Source organism: Rhea pennata, chromosome 12 (assembly GCF_028389875.1).
Source record: "Rhea pennata isolate bPtePen1 chromosome 12, bPtePen1.pri, whole genome shotgun sequence".
In the NCBI taxonomy this organism is placed as follows: Eukaryota; Metazoa; Chordata; class Aves; order Rheiformes; family Rheidae; genus Rhea; species Rhea pennata.
In genome coordinates, this window is record NC_084674.1 from 16477009 (window position 1) to 16501439 (window position 24431).

The following is a 24431-nucleotide window of genomic DNA, read 5'->3' on the forward strand; positions in this document are numbered from 1 at the left end:
CAAAAGGGCATTATCTACATCATCCCACTTCTGTCTGGTTTAGTGCAAGAATCAGAAATAGAGTGATAGATGTACATTTCCCTGGCACTAACTGCTCAATACCTCCAAAGAAAGACAAAGATGTTTGCAACATATAATAGTTGCAGAACAAGCCTAAATGGATATAACTATCATTTCAGTTTACACTGAGGTCAAAGTTTGAGGCTAACTATACGATATACTTTGGTGTACTTTAAGGTTGAGGAAGCAGATGGCAGGCCATATGAGTCATTTCTGACATAAAATATTTCATTCTAAGGCAACAATGGTGAAGAAGGCAGACAGAATAAATTCACGAAAATGCAGAACTGGAATTAGCAGATCAAGGAGGAAAACAATCCATAACCGGAAACCCCCACTTGTTTTTGTTATCAGTGCTCCTCATGTTTCACTTTTAACTCAAGATGCAGCCAAGAAATTTTCACACTTGAGATGATCTGGCAGAGCAGAAAGCTGTCCTTTATCAAGAAGTTTCTTACTTTGAAAGATATCTTTGCTTTATAGTAGTCTTGTTTGAGTTTGACTCAAAAGAAAGGAGCAGTTTGGTGCAGATGTTGAAGATGCCATTCAAAATCAAATGTTAAAAGGCTTTTGTCATTTTCCTTCTGTTTCACTTGAGCCCTTAGAATGCTGAATATCCTCTTTTAAAAAGATTTTTAACTTCCATATACTATCTTTTCCCAAGTTAAGAATAAATATTGGCCATTTTAAATCAAGATATTTTTGACATCATACTAACTGTTACTTTTTGCTCTTTGACGGGAACGGTTTTACATCCTTTACTAACAGAACTAGTGAAAACCCAGATTTTATAGAATAGATCGTGCCCTCCTGTGGTAAAATAATTAGAAGGAGGTGGAAGTTTCACGGAGCTCTCTAAGACACATGGTATAATTTTTATGATTTTTTTTTTTTTTAATTGATGCTTAGGTCTTGGAATTCAGCTGTGAGTTATTGGAATGAGGTGTATGGGAATTTGTTTCCAAATTATAGGCTTTTTTTTCTAAAAAAAATGTCTTCTTACTTCAAAATTGTAACTATTTACCATCAAGAGAGACAATGTTAACTCCAAGAAACTTTACTTCCGCGCAGGAAGATGGGCGCTGCGCTGGAACGCGGCCTGCCCGCCCGGCCGGGAGGGGCCTCACGGCGCCGCCCGCCGCCGGGCCGCTGCCCGCGCCGGTGCGCGGAGCGCCGCGGCGCCGCTGTGGCCAAGTCCACACGGGAAAGCCAGCGGTACTGAAGTCGCGCTACCGCCGGGAGCGCAGAGCACGGAGCTGACAGGAACGTCCTTGCGTTCCCAGACGGGTCGGGAAGAAACCGTCTGCCACAAAGACGGTTCTGTTTACAAGTTTATAGCGCTGCTTTACTGCTGTCAGACTGCACAAAACGCTGCTCGCTTGAAGCCTCCCAGGCGCCGCCCGGGATGCCAGCCGTGCCTCGGCCCCGGGCGCGCACCCGATGCTGTGCCGCTGCCAACGTCTCGCTCAGGAGCGGCGCTGCCGGGGCAGCGCGGCGGGCACCGCACGGCCGCTCGGGCCCGCGCCCGCCTCAGGACCCCGCCGGTGCCGGTGCCGCCGCCGGTGCCGGTGCCGGCGCCGGTGCCGGTGCCGCCGCCGCCGGGCGCTCCTCGCCGGCAGGCGCTTCGGGGGCAGCGTGCCCCCTTCCCTCGCGGCTGCGCCCAGCGGAAGCCCCAGGCAGCGCTCCCTGAAGGCGCTGAGGTTGCTGCTGGGGGAGGGAGGCGGCGGGGCGGAGGCCTCGCTCCGGCGCGGCGCGGAACGGCCCGGCGCGGCGCGGAACGGCCGACGCGGGCCCGGCGTTCCGGCCGGCGGCGGGGCCGGGGACGCCGCGCCGCCGCTTCTTGCCCTCCCGCGCGGTTGCTGCCGGGATCCAAGATGGAGGCGGCGAGCAGAGCGGGGCAGGAGATCAGCCTGGCGGCGCTGAGGCGGCACGACCCCTACATCACCAGCATCGCCGACGTGACCGGCCAGGTCGCGCTCTACAGCTTCAGCCCCAAGGCCAACGAGTGGGTACGTGAGGGGCGGCGGCGGGCGGCTCGGCCCGGCTCGGCTCGGCCCGGCCCGGCCCGCCGCGGAGGGCCCGCGGGGGGGAGGGTCGCTCCCTCCGGCCCCGGCCCCGGCCCCGGCCCCGGCCCGGGAGGCGCCGCCTCCGGCGCGGCGGCGGCCGCTCTGCCCGGGGGGCGTTGGAGCTGCGGGCGCTCCCCCGCGGCCCCGAGCCGAGGCGGGAGCGCGAGTCCCGCTGCGGGACGCTCGGGCGCGCCGTGCCCCCGCGCTCCGCGGCGCCGGGTTTCCTCGGCTCCTGCCGCCTTGCCGAGCTGCCTCTGATGGGGGGGGGGGTCTTTATTTTTTTTAGTGTATTCTTTTGTTGTTGCACTTAATGGTTAGTTCAGAGCCTTAATTCGGGAAAATTGGAGAAGTGCCAGTACTCTCGCAATAAAGCGCGTCCTTTGTCTGAGACCTTTTGTTCCGTGGTTTAAATGTGGCGGTTCGGGTCGCGTTCAAAAGGATATACCGCCAAGCAGGAGCCTAGGCCAGGCCTTTCTCTGGAGGCCCCGCCTAGGTCCCGAGCACGGCTGTCCTGTGCCTTGCCCAGGGCCTCTGACCGCTGCCAGTTCAGCCCAAGACTATGAAAACTTAAGACACGTGAAACCTGACTTTTAAACTGCACTGGAGCTGTGTGGCTTCCTGTACATACCTGTCACAAGCCACTTGCTCGTAGGGACAGCAGCTTTTGTTTAAGTATGAAACGAAACAGTAGTACTGTTGTATCATCTTGTTGTTATCTGTGCTGTCATTGTAACTATTTAAATAACAATTACGAAAGACAAACTACTTGTAGACTAATGGATTTTAGTCCATATTTAAAATGGGTAATTGGGAGAAAGATGTTTAGCAATGACCACTCAGGCTCTGTATAGAAGAGCTGTAGAGTACTGCATAGCACATTAGCAACTTGATGGCATGAACAGAATCTTCTAGGAAATAGGTTTAATTTCCTAATCTTGTCAAGAAAAATAAATACTTTCTTAAAACAAAAGATTGTGTTTTTACTCCAATTATGTCAAGCTTTCCATGGAAAGATAAGAATATTATAATTAATCTTTGTAATTAAAATACTGTACAAAAGCTACATATTTGTGTGAGCAAGCATATCCCTTAAATAAAATTCCTGTCTCTTGTAGGAGAAGACAGACATAGAAGGTACCTTATTTGTGTACAAGAGGTAAGCTTTTTTTGGCTTTGTTTCTCTGTAGAAGAAAACAAGTGTTAGCTGGCTTAACATGCAACTTTCTCACTGGATTTATTGCATCCAGTTTACAACGACCTATTTATCTAGCTATATAGTTTGTGTGCCCGTTTGAAAAGAATGTATTTTGCACGTGGGTGATTAACTCCACTAAAAGCATGTAAAAGTGCTGCTGAAAAATCTTAGGACTTGATAAATGTTGTATTTATCAATTTATCCATAGAAGAAGTTAACTTAGTGAGTTTTTCTTACTCAATATATTAACAAATGCCATTGTATTATCTCAAATTATGAGTTTTCTTGTCTCCCCAAATCCATAAATTATTTAATTTGTTGTCTGTATTGTTTCCATAATCTATCCTGACTTAACTTTTGCCACTTCCTGACCAGTTTTGATACAGAGGAGGTCACTTAAAAGCCAGAGATCTGTCCGTGTATGGCTTTAGGGACTACTTGATGTCATTGTCAAAACCAGGGAAGAAATGCCCAATTATATGATATGTAAAAAGAAAGAGGGAAGATTATTTTAACCAGAATCAATATGCAAGCCCAATCATGGATTTCCAGTTTTTAAATAAGAGGTGAATCAGAAATTTGAGAATGAAATATCACTGTGAATGGTAAGAAATATGAATAATGCAAAATTAGTCAACCCATTCTGAAACAGACTGGCACAGACTAGGATTACAAGTATTTTATCCTGGTGCTATGATACAAGTAATCTGTTCCTTTTAACTTTGCTTTGGCTCCAGTCTTGTAAATGCTTAGTGTGCAAAAACTGATGAAACTGAAAAAAAAAATTTCCTTACAACTACTTGATTATTTCAAGCAAGTTCTGTTAGCAGACTAACAAGACTAACTCTTGATGATAAGAACTATATACCCCCTCCTTAGAAGCTCTTAACAGGTTTTATTGTTGATCATTCAGTAAATATGGACGTGTTATACAAATATTAACACTAGCTAGTTGTACTTGGTTTAACTCTAGTGGCTTTCTTTTTCTTGGCTAGTCTATTTTCATACATGAATGACCTCAAACATAAGCTTCCCCCCAGAGGCTCTCATCATGCTGTGTTAATAGTATGACTGCTTGCAGGCATGGCTGACCGTGCTGACACAACGTTCATGCAGTAAGAGAAAACAGATCTAAAGCTAACTTGAACTTCCAGTGCTTGCTTCCTTGATGTTTTCTTTTTCTGTCTGACGTTTAATGAAAATCTAGATATTTAAAAATTATTTCTCTAAGCAATACAATTTTAAATGTTTCAAGAGCTTCTGCTTCAGATGTATTTCCTGTTATTAAAGCTAACAGCTCTTCTATTGTCATATGTATTTACAATATGGTACATGTTGCTGAGTAGTGTAGTTTGGTTTTGGAGAGGAGACCCCTGCCCCCTTCTCTCCCATCTAAAGATTCTAAAATGCTTCAAGACTATTTATGTGAGTGAAGGGTTGAATACACTTGAATTTTAATCCTGGCCTTGCTGTAGACTTTTTGAATAGGTTTTTGATTGAGATCTTGAGGCATGTCTTTGATTCATCAGTTTCACAGTATAGAAATGAAATATTTATCCTAATCCTAGTTTAAGATAAGTATGATCTTAAATTGAAATTAGCCAAGAAGTGACAAACGAGAGCTACTCTGAGCTTCAATACTGATAAAGTTTGATCTAATTAAGCAGTAAAGACTCAGGTTAATTCATAATTACGTTTCAAAGAAATATTGCATGTGTTAATCACGGTATTAATGCTTGATTTTTTTTTTTAATTGAATCAATAGGTCAGCTTCTCCTTATCATGGTTTTACGATAGTGAATCGACTGAACATGCATAACCTAGTTGAACCAGTAAATAAAGACTTGGAGTTCCAGCTCCATGAACCTTTTCTTCTCTACAGAAATGCTAGCTGTAAGTATAGCTTTTTAAAATCCGTATAAACTTAATAAGCTGTTTTATAATCCAGACCGCTTTGATATAATGGTCTGTTTCAAATATACTATAATGGGGCAGGTTCCAGTGAAATGTCTGTGTGGGGGGAGGGTTGTTTTGTGTGTGTGTGTGTGCGTGTGTGTCTCCACAGTGCTAATTTTAATTAAGTAGCCATACAGTGTAACCACCTGCTTTCTAGGAACTGAGATAGAACAACTCAGTTCAATATTGTTATATTTTATCTTCTTTTTAATTTGTGATCTCATGGGCTTAATCTAAACCTATGTCTAGTGCCATAGCATTTAATAAAATTTTATTTTAAAATAGTGAGGATTAGTTATTTTTTATGATAGTATCTGAGGACTTCTAAAGCAAAGATTACGAAGGTTTCTTCAAAGCTAGTAGTGTTTGTGTCATCAGTTGAGCTTCTGAGTCTTAGTATGCTATACAGCACAAATCCTATTACTCCAAAGAGCTCAAAGTATAGTTTATCTAGCCCTTAAAGAGAGGAAAAGGGAGTCTAGTGTTTGTGAAATTCTCATTAGTGTAATTAGATAATATAAAAGACATCCCATGAAGCAGAGTGTCTGAAGTTACTTTGCTGCTGTAACAGGCCTTCTTTCTGAATTGCCAAGAAAGCCTGTATGGTTTCTGGAGATAGTACCTCATCTCTGCTGCCTATCAGCTGATGTCTCCATGAATTATGGAGATTGGAACTGCTTTCATTATGCTTCAGTGTACCTAAAAAAGCAGTCAAACATTAATCCCATCCTGTTTCCCCCTTTGAAAGCCTCCAGGCTCTGGGAGCAGGAACGATTCCATTTTTGGTGAGAGAAAACAGCTTAAGGTAGGAGAGTTCACTTTTCATAAGGTTTTAGCAGACTTTCTTCCTCAAATGTAAGAGAAGGAAAAGGCAAAACCAGTCGGTAAGCTGAGAAATTTAGGAGATGTAGGAAAACGAATGATTAGCATGAAAATGGTGGGAGGGGATTAACATTGAGTTGGATGTTTAAGCAGGTTACTAGGTTTGGAGGGAAGAGGGGCTGTTGAGGATGGTGGGAGGGGTCAGGGAAGGTGGTAGATCAGGTGACAGGACAGGAAAGCATTGCAGATGTGAGATCAGTGACAAGGAAAACAGGAAGGTGATGGTGGTTGTTGCTGGAACTATTGATTGTAGCAGAAGCTGCTGTGGAATGGCCACGTTGTATGATAGTGGAAGTGGCATGGGGTCACTTAATGGAAGTAGTCAGAGAAGGTGGTTTGTATGCAAGTTCATTAGAAACACCTGAAGCTAGTAATATGCTCCTCCATCATTGATCAAAAAGCTCCAATTTTCCTATAGGACTATTTTGTAAGGCCTGTGGGAAGCTAATGGGAGTTGGGATAGAGATGAAATAGAAGTATATGGAAGGAAGAAATTCAAAGATGTGCAAGGAAAACACAGTAGGCTTGAGGGGAAAGTTCCATGTTGAGGTAATCAGAAATAACTTTTTCCTCCTTGAATCTTTTCCACTGCCATTTTAAAAAAGATATTGGTTGGAAACTGTCCTTTATTTTGTCACCGTTTCCTGTCTCCTAGGAAAGGGCAATATGTCCAGAAACAGTCTCCCCTTTGACTACAAAATGGTAACATTAGATATAGTTAATTTGTCATCTTATTATTTTCCTGTGTGCCACAAATAAGCAGCTGACTAGTTTATTATGTGTGCTCTGCTAATGTTTGCTTCTTTTGAATATGAGTATAAAAGCACAAAAAGCAGTATCTTAAGTTTTCATTTACTTGTTTTTGCAGAGGGAGTATTCTTTCTGATTTCAGTACCCCTGATTTCCTTGCCTTCTGTACTTAGTTGTTGTGTTCCGAATTTTCTTCCTCACATGCAACTTCCCAAATTGCCTGACCTCCACCCACTGAAGCAGTTACAAAAAGCCAAATGCAAGTTTGAGATGTTCAGTGTTAAATCTATTTGCCTCTATCTGTCTAGTATTCCAGAAAAGTATTTTTAAGAAAGTTCAGAATCGATTTGGATTTGTTGGAGACAAATTTCAGCATGCTAGCTGCATGATTAGGTTACGGATTTCTTGGAGGCAGAAGGATACCCACTTCTATTCAGCTGGCTGCAGGCACTTAAAACCCTTGTGTTCCTGTGACTAACCCAAAACAGAATTTGAAGCCAATGGTTAATGTGCATCTAGGGGTTTAACAGGAAGATTCTGAGGTACTTTAACAGTGGCAGAGGAGGGACAAGGAAAAGATCTCTTTTACGCAGAGTGTTGGTAATAATCCCATTTCATGAAGACTGTGTTTTGATGCTGCTTGAAGAAATCTACTGTGATGATTACAAGCAGTCCTGGTTATTTATTGGACTGATTGTTCTGTTTCCTTAGCTTACAGGTTGAAGACGGTTGGGATTTCTAACAAAAACTTCAAAGTATGTTTTTTAATACTGTTGTTTGCCTGCAGTATTGCCAGAAGTGTTCCTATATGTTTAGATTGTAACAGGGTCAATGGCAAATCACAGTCTATGCTTCCCCAGGTTGTGGTAATGATAGCAAAGACGATTAAAACAAAATTATGCCACCACAGACTCGGGAAGTGTTCCATGTCAATGATATTTGTCAATGAAGGTGATGCTACTGTTTTATAAATTTCGCATTTCCACTTTGCTCTTGGATTGTATCTTGACTTGACTTAAGAAGATAAGGGCAAAGTCTGTCATGTAAACCAGCTCAGGCCTCTGGCGTTTCTCTCCCACAGTGATTGGCCTGAGAATTGTTCTGAGTATATCAAGAATGAAGTACTCCATTTTGTGCAGAGCTATTAACAAGTTATATGGGAGAAATCTTGGAAGCAGTATGTAAACGTTATTTTTACATGGCTGGAGGCTGTAAGAATGATTGGCTTGCCATGCTGGATCATAATATTTTAGTGGTTTTATTTGTTTGTTTATTTATTTACTATTTTTTTAGTTTGATCTGCACAAATATATATGTTTTCCAATACAACAGAATTCTTAGTTTGTGCATCAGAAATTATTTTTGTTAAGCTGCTAACATGAGATCTTTATTTAATTGCACAAAGGACTTCTCTTGCTCTTGGAGCAAGACTAATTGAGAGGTTTGCTGGCTTGCCATGTCACTGGAAAGGAGACCTTACTGTTCTTCAGTAGTGTTTCTTTTCTTTGTTTTTTTGCAGAGTAGATAATAAGGAGTCTTTCCTGGTTGTGCAATGATGAGAAAGGACTAAATGATACAGCTTGCTCATGCCTGTTGTCTCAGTTCCCTGAGTGAAATGGAAGTCAATTGGGTCAATGTGTTACTTGTTATATTGATTAGATGTAGAGGATGTTTTTTTGTTTTGTCTTAGAAAATAATACATTTTTAGTGTTTTACTGTGTAACTAGGAAATCTTTCCCAATTCTTTTTTTTTTTTTCCCCTCTCGTATTTTTTCATGGTAATGTTGTAGGATTCAAGCTCCAAAACAATACTTAAACCTGGAATTTTGAGAAAGGTTATGTCTACTTTTTATATAAAATGCTACTATAAAACTCCAACATTTATTCATCATGTGTCAGACATCATTCTAATTACAGTGGCAAAAGAAGAATATATTCTTTTTTAATTGTTTGGGAGAATTTACAGAAATGAAATTAACTTCTTGATTATTCTAATTTGGAGATCATACTTGTCTTTAGTGTAACGTATTTGGAATTTATAATTCTTTAAAAGCTAAAACTTTTATAATTCATATTTATGTATTAATATTGTTTAATCTGGAATATATGTTGGTGTGTGTACTAGATCAGCTTCTAACTTTCCCTCTGGATGCATGTATATTTTTCAGAATACCTATTCATGAAGCACTGCAACCCATGGATGTATTTTTTTTTCTTTTAATCAACCTAAGCTTTTTTCTTCTTGTCCATGTTTTGTAAAACGTTTGTTAAACTCTGTACGTTAAAAGAAATACATGATTCTATCAGTGACAATAATAAAGCCCAGTTTGGAAGTTCTGTAGCTCCTTTAAATCTGTCCTGTGAAAGTCTGGGTAGGGAAGCTAACGTGCAGCAGTATTTTTGGCAAGCTGATCGTTTGCTAAATAACAAAGGAAAGTTAGTCAATGTTGTAAACAATGATAAGCTTACCTCTTAAAGTCTGCAAGAAGTATTCTTCTGCATCTTTCTCATTTATAACTTTTCCTCTGTATTGGTGGTGTTGATCTTCATTAAAAGGCTTTTTAATCCAAGCTAGTTCTCTTGGGAGGTCAGGCAGATTGTTTTCCATGGTGCTGAAAAGACAGATGCTAAGCATAAAACTTTGATATTAAAAGAAATGGTCCTTGATTGTGTTGCCTTTTCTGTTTGTTTGTTTGAGGTTATTTGCTGCTTACTCCTTAGCCAAAGGTAAGAGTTAGTAAAACAAAAGATGGATTTTTGGAGACTTTTAGGTGCAAAACTCAGGTACAAAATGCTGTCTTCTGGCCTGTTGTTTTAAAATAAGTTTACTCAGAACAGCAAAAAAACCAACCAAACAAAAAAGTTGCTTTACTACAAATGGCTTTAAAAATTTGTTTGAAAGCACTCCTGTCTGGCTTCAAAACAGGATATCCTTATCCTTAAGGAGAAAATCTCATTACCCCCCCTAACCAACAGGCTGGCAGTGCATATAATGGATCTCTGATAGCTGAGGCTGAATGGCTGTCCAGCAGGCACATTAGCCCAGTCTTTTAGTCTGAGATAAGAGAGGAGCCTAGTTTTGATACCTTGTAGCACAAGAAGCAATACAAGTTAGGGAAGGGGAGGAACCACTGAAAGCTGTTAAGTAGAGCTAAAAATATTTTGTATGACTTGAAAGATGGCACTCTAACTGGAAGGAGTTTTCTGTTCTGGTTCAGTGTTGCAAAGTGGTGATTCCTCTCATTCCACACTATGTTTTGTCAGATGGCAGAGTTTGTTTAAAATGTTCCTGATCCCAGATGCTGTTTGCCACCTTCAGAGTTACTCCAGTACAATTGCTTGTGGATTTGTGCTATGACCTATATCTACAAAATGACTTAAAGTCCCTCCTGTTTTGAATATTTTAAGATTTATGAATAGTTATTTTTTTTTTTATGTGGCAGGTTGATATTTGCATTGAGAAACACAGGAGCAGGAAACAGCTGAATGGGAAAGACAGTAGGCCTGAGTGACTGGGGAAAGGTGACGTTTTGGCCAGCGGTTGCTGCTGGAAGAAATATGCGCTTTGGGAGAGATTTCTTTATATGCATTTGTCTTAAACTCTACCTGGGCAGTAAAATGATCTATCTGTTCAGCTTCTATTTTATTTTTGGAGTGTCATTTTAGAATAGAGGAAGCTTTATCAGGTGGATACATCAAATTTTCCTGCAATGACTGGGCAGTAGGTTTGTTTTCTTGTGGTAGTCAGATAAGGTTGGCTTAGTTTTTGTGATTATGCTAGAGGATGGGTTTCAAAATATGCATTGTTGCTTTGCAGAGAGAATTTAAAAGGTGATGTCCCACACTCCGGGTTGTTCTGCTTGAGTCATTTTGTGGCAATGTTTTAATTGGGTCTGTAAAATAAAGCTTCTGTCTCTCTTCTCATGTGCCCTTTAAACTAGATAAGGTAACTTTTAAACCAGATCCTCTTTTTTGAATCAGATGAGGATAGGGCTGCATGAGTGGCTAAATTGCCTAAGACAGGAAGATGCTGCTGCCTGGAATCTCGCAAAGTGGCATTTCCAGTGAATTCCATATGCATACATATATGTATGTACAAAAAATATAGTATTTTCAGGCTTTGGTTTTATGAACACTTTAACAGTTTTGCCTTACTGTGCTGCCCCCAACTTCCTGTTCCTGCCCTTTCTCTTGTGCCAGATATTATGTTTGTGAAGCTAATGCAAAAACAGTATTAGGGAACTGGTCTGGATTTGTAAGTACCCAACTGATGCAAGAGAAAGGGTAGACTGGAGTAGAAGGATAGAGTGGAGTAGAAGGAAGAAGAAGGTTGTGAGAAAGTGAGGATGGTGACAATGCTTCTTTCTGCTAATTTAAAATGAAACTTCAAGTGAAACTACAGCTTTGGGATGTAACTTTAAACTGCAGCCTTCTGCTAAAGAGTAAGACCTCTGTCGCAACTGTCTATTCCAGCTTTTTTGTCAGATTTAGCAATTCAGCAGCTACACTGTACTGCAACACTAAGCTGAACTGACTGCTTCATGAAGCAGTAGAAGCAGAATGGGGAGGAGAGATGGCAAGATCATGTCTTTTGGTGTCAGCTAGCTGTTAGACTTGAGTGGAAGATTCCTGTAACGGACATGTTCTTTGCTTTCCTGTAGGAATTTCAGTCAGATTTTAATGATTTCATTCAGTCAAGTTCAGGGAAGAAGAGTTGGATGCTACATGTCTAGATAAGTATTTGTGGATCAGAGTGTTTCCAATAAACTGACATAATTAATTTGCCTAGGTGTCTAAAGTCTGAGAAATTTAGATGAAGATAACATTTCTTTTGATTTTTATTAAGTTTGATATGGTTATGAAATGGGTTTATTCTTGACTTTATGTATGTCAACCTAGTGCAAATCCATCTGAAAAATGTTGCTGATGAGGATTACAGACTGTTTCTACTTGATTACTAAAGATGCAGCCTCAACATTCATAGCAGAAAAGCTGGAGTGGATGAAAAATGAGTTACGTTTAGCAACTTCTATTGAAAGAAATTATTAAAGGACTGTAGTAGAAATATACTCAAGCACGTGAACTTTGAGCTAATGTTTATACTGGACATTAAAAAAACCCTCACACATTTGAAAATGATTGGTAAATACCATCTCTGTGTCTGAGAAAAGAATGCTCAGATAAAATTGCATGCGTGAAAGGCATGCATCAAATATAGTAATGCTGTTGGGGAAAATTCTGGGAGGAGAGAGCTGAACTGATCATACAAATGAGCCTTTTTCTAAAGAGGGAGGTAAATATTCCAGTCCATTGGACCATAACTTAATTAACACACAGGCTTACTTGTTAGTAATCTTCTTAACATATTTATAATACTATCAATGTTTTGTAGTGACTCCTTATGATTGCTTGCCAGGAGTACACAGTATGGGAGGAGGAACCGATACTCTATAGACAGAACTGAGTTTTGGATTTACTTCTGGTCTTCTGTAGGTCTGTTTCTGGCAGAGTTGAGTGTGACTTTTATCATTTCTCCCATTAAGCTATCATTAGAGGTTTCTTATCTTTATTTCTTCAGCAAGTATGCTTTTGAAGAAGCTTTTTTTTCCTCTTGGCATGTTGTCTGATAATGGAGTTGGAAGGGAAAAGGCTTTTCTTAAGTGTTAAAATATGCTGTGTGTCTAAAGAAATAGCTCCAACTGAAATACTTTCAGGTTTCAGTGCAGTAGACAACATAGATGTCTTAAACTGTATGTTTTCAAAAATATTTCATAAATGTTGGCTACATGTATGAATTTTTCTATTGGCTTATTTTTCAAGAAAAATATTATTTCTTAAATGGTTATATACTGATTTCTTTCTTTAACCTGAAAAGCTTTGTTTCTTATTGCTCAAGCTAACTTCTCAAGAATCCAACACCCAAACATAGATGTTAAAAAGAGAAACAAGCTAAAAGATGAAACAGTAGAAATTCAGTTTATCTTAGGATATTGGTATGGAAGTGAGAAGTGTGCATGACTCTTCCAGGGTTTTGGTCCAAAACAGTAAGCCTGGCATAACTACAAGTTTTAGAAAATAATCTCCCTGTTTACCGTGTCTTGAAATAATTTTGAGTGGGCTTTGGTTGAGATTTTTGAGTCTTTTGAAGAAAAGGATGGATTCTTCTTTAGGTAATGGTGATAGAGGGAACAGGGGACTTTTATAGGTAGAAAAGGCTGTGTATTCGCATTTTTGAAAAACTCATTCTTTTCCTTCAGCTTAAATCATTTTTTACAATGAGGTGGTGATTTCAACTTCATAAAAATGTTGTCATGAGCTGCAGAACAAAGATAAGCTTTAAAAGGCTATTTAAAAGCTTTTTGGAATTTATTTTATTGGAAAAAATGAACAGTGTGTAATTGCCTTTAATATGCTTGCGCACGCTGCATGGATAAACTTGATAGATGAACCAAGATTTAAAATAACTTGCTTTGCATATTGGATTAAATACAATCCTGGAAAGAGTTCTGAAAACTTGCTGTGTTGGCACAGCTGATGGGGGCAACAAGATGAGTAGGGATAAATGGCCTCTTTAAAGTGGAGCTGCTGCTGAAGAGAAGCTTCTCACTCTGGAGTTTCTTTCAGCTGAGTGAATGGGATCTAACTTGGCCTGCTTTCAGTGGAGCCTTAGTCATCCTGAAAGCCTCAACTGTGCTTGGTGCCTTGTTGAACTGGAACCTTTTTGAACTCATTGGCTTGTTCTTGATACATTTAAAGAATAGAGTTCAACAAATCCAGTTTTAAGTAGCTCTGAATGTTACAGTATGATTGGAGGATTGGTACTACTTCCTTCCTATACAATTACTCTTTACAGAAAGAATTTTGAGAGGGTAGGTACCAGAAAGCCTGTGACTGAATTGTCATACTGCAGCTCAAGCTCAGAAACTGACTTATTTAAATAATGAACGTTCAAAACTGTGTAGGCATCCTTACGGCTAATTTAAGTGGTAGAATTGGTAATTATAAACATAAGGTTGCCACTATATTGAGAAGACATCTGGTATTTAAAACTTATTTTTCTTGCCACTTGTATTTATGAACAAGTATCAATACTTTGCAGGTTTTTCATTTAATATAATTGATGTTGTATTTGTGTTTGCATACATGCTATGTCTAATTACTTTATAAATTCTGCTCATACACAGAATATTCGAGTGGAAATTGATCGTATTTCATACCTTGCAGAGCAAATAGCTGCTGTTTCTTGCTTGCTTTCTTACTGATCTTTGTTTTTTAAACTTCTGTCTAACAGTTGCTTTTTTCCTTCTTATTTTACAGTGTCAATTTACAGTATCTGGTTTTATGACAAGAATGACTGCCATCGAATAGCAAAACTCATGGCTAAGTAAGTACTTCGGTCTTACTATTCTATAACTCTTTCATGAGATAGGTAGTTCTTATTTTTGTCTTTATTTTCTTGTACATCTTCCCTTCCTTTGTCTCCCCCCCCATAAAAAAGTGTTGTTACTGCTACTTTTTTTTGAGGGAGAGGAAAATAATGTGTGTTCAAGGAATGCTTTAACTCTATAGCTTAAGTGGTAAAAATTTCAGTTAAAGCATTAGTGTGGTATTGTTTAAAGAGAGCAAGTATACACATCTGTTTGCATATTTCATTTTGTGTAGAGATGGTTAAGCAGAGTAACACCCTGGTAAGTGATGACCACGATCTTTTTTCCTTTTTTCAAGGAGGCTGGGGGACTGGGGGGAACTCTATTCTTGACTAGAAGTGAAGAGATTTGAGAAATGCGAGAAGTAGTTGTTACAGAATTAAAAAGAAGTTTGGAGAGGCAAAACTGAAGCAAAAGGAGCTTGTTGCTGGACCTGTGGATTGCTGTTCAAAGTTAAGGGTTTTCTTTCTCTGGAAATAAAGTTGTTTTACAAAGCTGCTATATCACTTGTTCTCATCTTGTAGTTTGTGGGGCTCTATGCAGTGACCATGCAAGAGGTAAATCTGTGAAATGATCTCAATTAAGAAGAAACCTCTTAAAAAGTTGCGTGTCTTTGCAATAATCTGGTTTTGTTAATTTAAGCTAGGATATAATGGTGTAGTTAATGATGAATGTGTACCATAGAGAGTTGCAGTGGCACAGCTGAGGAGGAATTTGGAGTAGTGTTGCAAAAGTTGGCATAAACAACAGATCCAGAAGATGGGAACTGACAGCCCTGGCTTTGCTGCCAGAGAATGTGCATTGGTTTCTGGAATTTAGAGGAGGGGGAGGTAGTGATTTATGTAGAATTTAGTAGTCTAGCTGATAGTTTTATTCTTCGCTTTCAATTTGGTGGATGTAGTTAACGCATTTGAGTAAGACTCGATGTGAAATGTGTTAAACAACACAGAAGACTTAATTTGGATAATTATGAATATTTGTATTTAAGTTAGAGCCCACTTGATTAAGGGGGGGGGGGATTAGTATATAGGACTGTCCCATGGGTGTTACCAGTAGTCTTTCAACCAGCCCTTTGTCAGAGGCATGTTGGCTTATGCTTGCCAAAAAGAAACTTTCTTCTACTGACTTGGCACCTAGAGTTTTATCAGCCTATCAGAATTTCACAGGCTGCTGCAGGACAGCAAAATGTGACTTTGGGAAGTCTTCAAAACATGCTTTTACTAGAAGCTAGAGTATTCTTGCACCAAGGAAAAGCAAGATGCCTGGCCAATGAAGCCCACATCCTCCTTACTAATAGAGAAGGATAGGGATTAATTTAAATCAAGCTTTAATGTCCTCTTGTAAGAAATATTTGATTACAAAATCAGAGAAACTTTTTTAATGAGTATCTGACAGGGTAGTTAAGCATAACAAAAATGCAAAATTGCAGAGGTACTGCACAGGATATCTGCTCTTCCTTTCTTCTCTGCTTTGCTTTTCATCATCATTCTTTACTTTCCGAATTTTGTCTACTGTATGGTTTAATCAGCATGTCATGTCTTGCAAGTCACGACATCCTGAAGGCTGATAAAACTTCAGTGGACTAATATGGAAAGTAGTCATAGTGTAAACGTTTTCTTAAGCTTGCTTATAGGTGCTTTCCTCCCCATCCCCTCCCGCAGAAGCAGTGTATGATAACATAAATGGCAGGCTAGAGTGTAAAGATCTCCTTTTTTTTTTTTCCCCCTATCATCCTGATTAAACACTTCCCCCCCTGACATTCTACTGGATTTTTCCAAATAGAAGGATCAGTAGGAAACAACTGAGTGAAAATGACTCTTAAGTTATTTTGAAGCAAAATTTTAAAAGTTAAAATAAAACAATTAATCAGAAGTGCTTGTATCACTTTTTTTTCTGTCAACCACAGGTCAAAAGTTTAAATCTATAGTGGTAGGATCGTACACATCAGGGGTTGAAAACAAGTCAAGTAGCAAAGGTGCAAGATGTACACTAAGGATGACTAATAAAAAGTTTCTGGAATTGATTAGTTGGGGACTAGATTGTTGAGTACTTGTGTGTATTTATGTGTAAATTTATACATGTGATGCTGCATTTATTTTATTTGTGGTGAGACTAGCTGTTCATTTTTGTTCTTCAAACTGCAACTTTGTTTTCTTACCTAAAGGTAATATTGACTCTAACATCAAAGATGTTAGAGAATAGAAATGAAAGACGGTGGGAGGAGGAAGTATCCAAAACTGAGTAGCTAACCAGTACAGCTTCAGTGATTTAAGAATCATCTGATTACTGATAATTTGAAAAACTAATGACAAGTCTGCCACTCTGCTTTAAAAACTGAGTGTTAGAAGGGAAGGGCTTTTGTAATGTACCTTTTAATTAAAAGTAGTGACAAATATCTGGAATGGGGGAGAGAGGTAAATCCTTCAAACTCTACTGTATTCTTACTGTCCTGCATGGAAATTACTGTAGCCTATCCTTCACCACTTTTTTTCTTTAGCAGGGGGCCCTCTGTTTGTACTAGAGCACTTTGTTGGCATTTCTACTGTCCTCATGCATTACTTAGATAAAATCATTTCACCTCTGTTTATGGTACACTTACTGACACCCTTGTGATTGTAACATCTCAGCACCCTAGAAAATCTCTGTGATTGCAAATAATCCTGGATGGTGAAAAAGCTGTAATGTGTGGTGTGTTTGGGGGGAAGGAGTTAGTGTGGGAATTTCTGCAGAAGATGTTGGAATATTTGTGGATTAAGAGTATATTTGAAACGAGAGTTGTTAGTGCATCAAGCAAATTTTGGAGAATGTGTGTTCAATAGTTACTTCAGTGAAACTAGAAAAAACAATTCTGTGCGTGTAGAGACTTACTGACTGGATATTGACAGAATACAGGTGGCTGAATTTGCTGAGCTAGCTAAGGCACATGTTAGTATGGTTTTAGCCTTTGTTGCAGTTCAGTTGGTAAAAAGGATGCAAGCAGTATTTTCTAGCTAGAGTACTGTTAAGAAGGTTTTTTTTTTTTTTTTTTTCCCCATAAGGCCGTTCTTTTTGTTATTAGTCTACAGAATGTCTAAATACTCCTGTTCCATTTTTCTTGAAAAAATGGGCATTGGTTGTGGGGGTTACGGAAACTGTTTTTATCCTGAGAGATTTATTTAGTGCATGTAGCATATGTATGCTACTTGTCAAAAATTCTGTGTAACAAAACCACCTCTCATTTGATACGGTATGTCTCGCAGGTTCCCAAGTAGCTAAAGGTGAATACTAAGAAAAATGAATGAAGGAATTCTAGTTGTGCATTGTTGCAGGGTGGAAAAGCTTGACTTGTGAGGCTGTAGTTAAAACTACAAAAAGTGAATTGGCACTGGTTTGCTGACATCACTTGCTACAAACATCATGCTGCTTCTTCTCTCCCCCCCCCCACCCAAAGGGATAGAAAGAAGAAAGATTAGAAATCTTGATGCTTTCCCTTCACATGTATTCCCTGCAAGAAAGAGGCCAAAGCTGCCAGAACTTTTTCATGCTGGGATGAAGGATGTATTTAAGGAGAGGAAGATTAATAGTATTTAATTAATAGTGTATTTAAAACTGACACTTCAACAAGGAAAGTGGCATTTCAACAAATGGTAACAGGCCCTATCAGGCTTAGTTCAGTATATTTCAGAGAAAGTATTTGTGCTGTTTCCAGGAATATTCATTTTGTTCAAATTTTGCTTTTAGCTGTGGAAATTTGGTCACTAATGGTAACCTTTTTCTTTTTTGGGGGGGAAGGAAGGGAGGACACTTTCCTATCACTTGTAGGAAAGAATACTGCTTTTATAGTACCTCACAGCCTTGAAAACATAACCATAAAAGGTTTCAAGGAGACTTGCATTCTCTTTCCTGCTGTTTGACTTGACCTTATTGTGCCAGATTGAGTTAACAAGATTGCAAGCCATCCATTTAAGTTTTGGTGGCTTATCTTTCAAAAGAAAACTAAATTACTCTTTGTGGGCTGTGTAATCACAGACCTTCACTTCTCACATTCTCTCCCTTGCTCTGCAGTGAGGTTGTGCCAGGTATATTTTCAATGCTATAGTTGCAGATATACTTGAGCAAACTGTCGCAGCAGCTACTGTGTCCCCTGAAGGAAGGCGTGCTTTTCCCACTATCTGATACAATGGAAACAGTGGACATTGCTTCAAAAAGATTTAATCTTGAGTCTACACAGAGCACACTCAGTATACAGATTTGCATTTAGTAGCAGCTTTTTCTTCAGACTTCCTTTTCTTAGCTCAGCAAAGGTATTTGATTTACAGAAGTTAAAAACAAACTTATTTTTAAAAAGAATTCCAGAGTTTCTTGGAACGATAAAAGTTTGATGGAAGTAGTCAAACTGGTAACTTGGGAAGAAATTCATTTGGGTGACATTGAGCTGAGATGCTAACTGTTTATGAAGGGAGAGCTTTCCAAAAGCAGGACAAAATCTTGATTTTTGTTTGTTTTAGGGTTTTCCAGAATTCGTATCTGTGTGGAACTTTGTATTTTGACACACACAGTTTTGTATTTTGAGACTGATAGGCTTGTTCTACCCCATTTCATGCAGTCAGACCTGAACCGGCTTCTGAGGTACAGGCAGTAAGCCAGAGGTGGGAGAGTATCTCAGAGTCTTGGGGGGAGGGGGGGAATACTGCTTTGTATTTACCCCCTCCGCCACCATTTGAATATACCCTGCACAAACCAAAGCTTCGTCGTTGTGGTTTTTTAGAAAATAAACGTAGACTTTAAAAAGATAGATTTCATAAGGGACAGTAAGAAAAATACTGTGAAATAATTTGCAGGAATCTTTGTGAAATGCTTCTGTGAAATGGATGTACTTCTTTAAAATGTTTTGTTTTCAAACAAGCTAGTAACATTTTTAAGGGGAGGTGTTCTGTTTAAAAACTTCCAAATCACCTAGTTAAGAGCAGGAGGAGGATCTGAAGACTCAAGCCTTCGCTTCACCTACAAGGCAGTGTGTGCATGAGTGTCCGGAATTTGCCCTTTAACTGAAGTCCTTATTTTTCCTGTTATAGCTGTGCTGACACTTTTCTAAATCTCAGCAAAGTATTCTGATTCTTTTATCTTGCCCTTTCTCATTCCTACTGTTGGAGTTGAGTTTAGACAAGTCCTAAGTCAGGACTGCATGACCGTGTGGGGTGCTAGAACAAAATGTTCTCTGAGGGTATCACCATAGAAACATTTGTACAGTATTGAACTGCTTCCAAGCCAGCACATGCTGTAGCTGTTAGAAATTTTCTCACAGGGTATTTGCAGGTGAATGCTTGCATACAGAGAAAGCTGTAGTGCATAAGAAACTGGCTAAATAAGTGGCTTGTATGATAGCATGATTAAAAATTTTGAATGCAATTTTCATGAGCAAAATTGAATTTTAAAAGCCAACTCTAATATTTCTTCAAATAAACACAGCTAAATTCTAGTGAAATAAATTGTCTTGGTTGCAGGAATATCAAGGAAATCCTAGGACTTCCATATTTTTCCTCAAAAATGACAATATAGAGTAACATATATCTGTTTACTCAATCTATAAAATATAGTTATTCCAGCATCCTGACTGAATAAACTGAGCACCTAAGTGGCTAACACTGTGTGTGATTGTTACGGCGGCACCTTTTGGCACTCCATCAGCTCTTGGTTCCACAGCTTGCAAAGTCTCAAGTGATGTGCCAGCTCCAAAGCTCTGCCCTGTTTACAATGCTTGTTTTTTCTTAACATATTTGATTAATACAGGCTTAAAAAAGAGGAGATTACAGGCTGGTTTGTGTTTATTTCAAGAGGATAAGCCCTAGGGCATTGCATAGCCATGTATATCTTGTGAATTGCATATGGATTAGGGGTGGAAATGAATGCTGCCTTTACTTTTGTGAATGCAGTGTACAAGGTATGCATCCTCTTTTTGCGTATGTTAATTATCTTTTAAATTGAAGCTTTATGATACTGAAGGCAGGAGGGGTGTTGAGTGAAGAGTAGGCCCTGAAGGCCAGAGGAAAAGAGGTTTTGTTGACCTGCAGTAAGTAGAATGACTGCAGGGCAGCTAGAGAGGAAATCAGCTTGCTTTTCTTCCCAGAGTTTTGAGGGGGGGGGGTGAGGGGTAGCTTGCTCTCTGTCTCCTTACAGACTGACTCCAGAGACATCTGGTGTGCACCAGCTTTCTTCCCCAGTGTTTTTGTTTTGTTTTATAATGGTAGATGTGATTCTAATTTAGCATTGGTTTATAATTGATTTTTGTTGAATAGCTAGCATGGCTTAAATTGGCTAAATAAGGGAAAAACTGCATGTAAGGAAGTAAAGAAAAAAAAATAATTTTATCCACTCTATGGTATAATACATATGCTCTTTGTATAATACGTGTTTGGGTATCCACATATTTTATTGTAAAACTGTCTAAACATGACAGTTTTGCAGAGGTAGTGTTTATTGTAGGCAAACTTCATGAGAAATGGGCTAGTGCTCTCTGGATTAGAGCTAAATTGTGCAGACCATTTGACAGTTTGTCTTGTATAAACCTTGCAGCAAATGAAAACTTGTGTAACTTTGGTCAATCATGTATTAGGTTTTTATTTGGGCAGAAAAAAAATGTGTTTATATGTTGAGTATATTCTTCTTTCTTGCTTTTTGCAAGATGTTCATTCCAGATAACACTTTGAAATCCTGTTTCTTCTTTTCTGTTACAGAGTGGTAGAACAAGAAGCTCAGAGATCTCAGCAAGTTTGCCATGACAGAAAAAGTCCCAGCAGAACCAATGGCTGCAGTGAGAACAGGCCCATTGACATCCTGGAAATGCTTAGTAAAGCCAAGGATGAATATGAACGAGTAAGGAATTCTTTTTTCTTATTTTTTTTTAATTATGGACTGATAGAAATGCTACTGCTTCTTCTGAATAAGGGACCTCATACAGTCTGTTAATGGCATGCCCTTTGATTTCTGAGGGAGAAATGATAAAGGATAATAATTCTTGTATATTAAGATGTCTTGTGCAACAGGCTCTCTAACTGGAGATTGCAAAGTAGCACTTCTAATACAGACTTTAATAGGCATGTATGTTCATATATTTAAATTGCTACCGCTTGGAGGGAGCGAGAAAACTTTGAAGACAGCTACTTGAAAATACAAACACAACGGAATAAATGATTTTCCTGAAACTGCTGCATTAGCTGCTGAATTTCAGTGTTCATTTACTGTCCTGTTTTGTGAGACCACTGTCAGAGGATATATGTGTCCATGTATATGTAAAACTGTGACTACTGAATATGCTTGATTTCGTAATCTTAAGTTCCATTTGGTAAATATTCCTAATAGTAACTGATTTATTTTTAAAGCTTTTTTCCTCTGTGCCAGAAGTCACTGGGAGAGATCTTTTGATTATGGCATGAATCATAATAGGATATTAATTGCAACTGCGTGTTAAAATGTTTTGAGGTATTAAAAAATGCAGCAGAAGCCCAGAAACTTTTAACAATCCCATGTCTGTGTTATAAACACAATTATTTTGGGATGAGGGGCAGGGAACATGGGAGAAAAAAAATCCTACTTTAGAGCAGCATGGGGATTTGAATGATGCATACCTTCATAAACTATATTTCAGTATTTCTTAATTCATTAGGAAACTCTTTGTCAACCTTTTTAGTTGTTTTTTTGTTGTTGTTAAAGCCTGTCTGGAGACTGGTTCTTATCACATCCTCTGTGCTTGGTTTAAACAGCAGACATTCTCTGCTGTTGTTTCAGTAGCCGTGTTTTCAAAGTAATGCCCTGTTCCTTCTCGCGGGTAAACTGTACTAGGAAGAAGTCTCTTCGATTTTTGGGAAAGACATAGTGAAAGCGTTCTGTGATCCAACTTGAAAATGGAGCTTAATAGACCCATTTTACAAAGTTAAGATTTCTCCTGCTTTGAGGAAAACCTTGTTTCTGGGAATTGCAAATAAAAATTACACCCAACATTGTCTGTCTTTTCTTAGACTGAAAGTCTTTTAGTGAATGTCTAAATCTACCTCTAACTCTATATTTGTAGACTATAAAGCTTATTTTTCATTACTGTAAGCTAGGTATAGTAATTTTCTTCTGTTCCTCAGTGTACTACTCTGTCCCTGTCTACTGTGTCTATCCTTTTACTAAGTTAATTGATTTCAGAATGACGATTCTGTTACCTTTTGCCAGCACTAAGTTCACAAGTTTACATAACTTGATAGTTTCTGAAAACTGTTAATTCTTTTTGTGAACGTTTTAAATACAGATACAAAAATAATGTGCTTCTAATTCTTTGAGTGTTGCTGCTGCTAGAGGGTGGATTTCTGCATGAAGGCCGGCATTGTGAAAGGAGCAGCTTTCATGAGAGCATAGAAGGAGGCACTGAAACATCAATGACTCATCTTTCAATGTTGTATCAATCGAGATGTTTTAAGAAGCAGAAGGCTTACAAAAAGCACAGGAACTCACTGTTTTGATAGTGCCCTGTTAGGAATATGAGGTCTGTCTCTCTCTCTTTTTTTCTTGTAATATCAGTTGATAGGTGTTTCCAACAAAGTTCTTAAAAATGACTCAAAGGATATTCCAATATTCTAGCTCTTCTTCTCTCCTAATTATCAGATCTTTTTCATGAAAGAATACTGAGGAGCTTCTGCTAGGAACAAAATTCCAAAGCATCATGAATGAAGCTCCACTCACGAGTAAAACACTGATCAACAGTGTGGTATGCTGATTTTGTGGTAGACGGTTGAAGTCTGTGGTAGCTGTCGTACAGTCAGAAAATAAGCAGGATGTGGACGACAGTAGAGCTGTATAATTGGCTGTTTCTTCCTTGATACTGATTTGCTTCTTAACACTTCTAGAACAGTAATAAAACTAGAACTACTATTTCAGTTCTTTCCTCCTTTGTGTTTAAGATGTAATCTGAGTCTGTAAACATAATGCCGTAGCCTGTTGTGATTGTAGTGATGTAGAAGTAGCCAGATAAATGGCTTTGAGCAATGCTGGTTACACTTCAGCTTCTTTGAGAACTTTCTATTGAGCACCTCAGCTTCAGCAACAAACCTCAGACAGTAACCTGGCAACTTCTTGCAGCCAGGCATTTTCTACATCAATGTTAATGGGATTAGTTAAACATACTTACTGGTGAAGATGACTGGTTACTTGAGAGACCTTTCCTATCTTCATTTAAAAAAAATATTTTGTGGCTTTCAAGTAATTATGCATAAATTTGTGTTTGGGAGCAGAAAGTACTTATCTGGCTGGTACATTCCAGATGGATCATAGAGTAATCCTTGTGTGCAGCCCACATGAGATTGGCGGAGTGTCAGCATGAGAAGGGGGCAGAGAGAGTAAAAAAGAGATTTATGGAGGTCTGAGTGATTTAATCTAGGACTCTAAATCAGCTTAATCCTTCAAGTACTTGCTACATCAAATCCATATGTAAAAATGAATGAATTTGAGTGTTGTTTTTTAATGAAATGAATAGATTCTTTTTATAGTGGGTTTTGTTTGTGTGTGTCTCAATATGAGAATAGAAGCATATTGCAGCTTTAGTAAAATTAAAAAAAATGCTTTTATCTGACTTTTGTAACCACAAGGTAGTCCAGTTTCTCAGGTCCAAAGTGTTTTTTACCTTTCAGTTGGCTTGCTAAAAGGGGTAAAGGGAAGAAGTTGCTCCTCTCTTCTGTCTCATAAATGACAATCTGTAGTCTTGATTTTTGTATTTATTGTTTTCAATTGGAAAACGGTATTGTTTTCAATTAGAAAACTAGAAATTGAGAACAACACAGTAACAGAGTTCAGGCTGCGTCTAACTTACTGTTTAAAAAAAACCGCAAACTATATCTTGCTGCTGTCATTTAAATGACCAGAGCAGTCGTCATGTGTTGTGCTGCTGTTCAGGTATTTCATATGCATAAGGCACAGTTTACTGATTGAATGCTAGGCTGAGTTTGTTCAGTGCTTCAAACTTGAATATAGTTTATATTTTAAACAAATAAATGTAAACTTTGAAAAGTGGAGGTCAACTTGAACTGCAAACATCACACTATCTGTCACTGCAACTCTTTTGCCTGTTTTCTGCCTTTTGTC

The 24431-nt window shown here is 38.9% G+C and overlaps 1 protein-coding gene and 1 long non-coding RNA gene across 2 annotated transcripts in view; one reads left to right on the forward strand and one right to left on the reverse strand.

Moving 5' to 3' along the window:
* Positions 1-1928: 1928 nt before the first annotated feature.
* DCP1A (decapping mRNA 1A) overlaps positions 1929-24431 on the forward strand; it is a 35005-nt gene continuing 12502 nt past the window's right edge. The window contains exons 1-5 of the mRNA XM_062585858.1: positions 1929-2069; positions 3242-3282; positions 5087-5214; positions 14227-14293; positions 21050-21188. Coding sequence (XP_062441842.1) covers positions 1935-2069; positions 3242-3282; positions 5087-5214; positions 14227-14293; positions 21050-21188 — 510 coding nt within the window. The 5' untranslated portion in view covers positions 1929-1934. The remainder of the gene's footprint in view (positions 2070-3241; positions 3283-5086; positions 5215-14226; positions 14294-21049; positions 21189-24431) is intronic.
* LOC134145869 (uncharacterized) overlaps positions 9448-24431 on the reverse strand; it is a 38498-nt gene continuing 23514 nt past the window's right edge. Inside the window, exon 3 of the long non-coding RNA XR_009959703.1 lies at positions 9448-9521. This is a non-coding gene — a long non-coding RNA (uncharacterized LOC134145869). The remainder of the gene's footprint in view (positions 9522-24431) is intronic.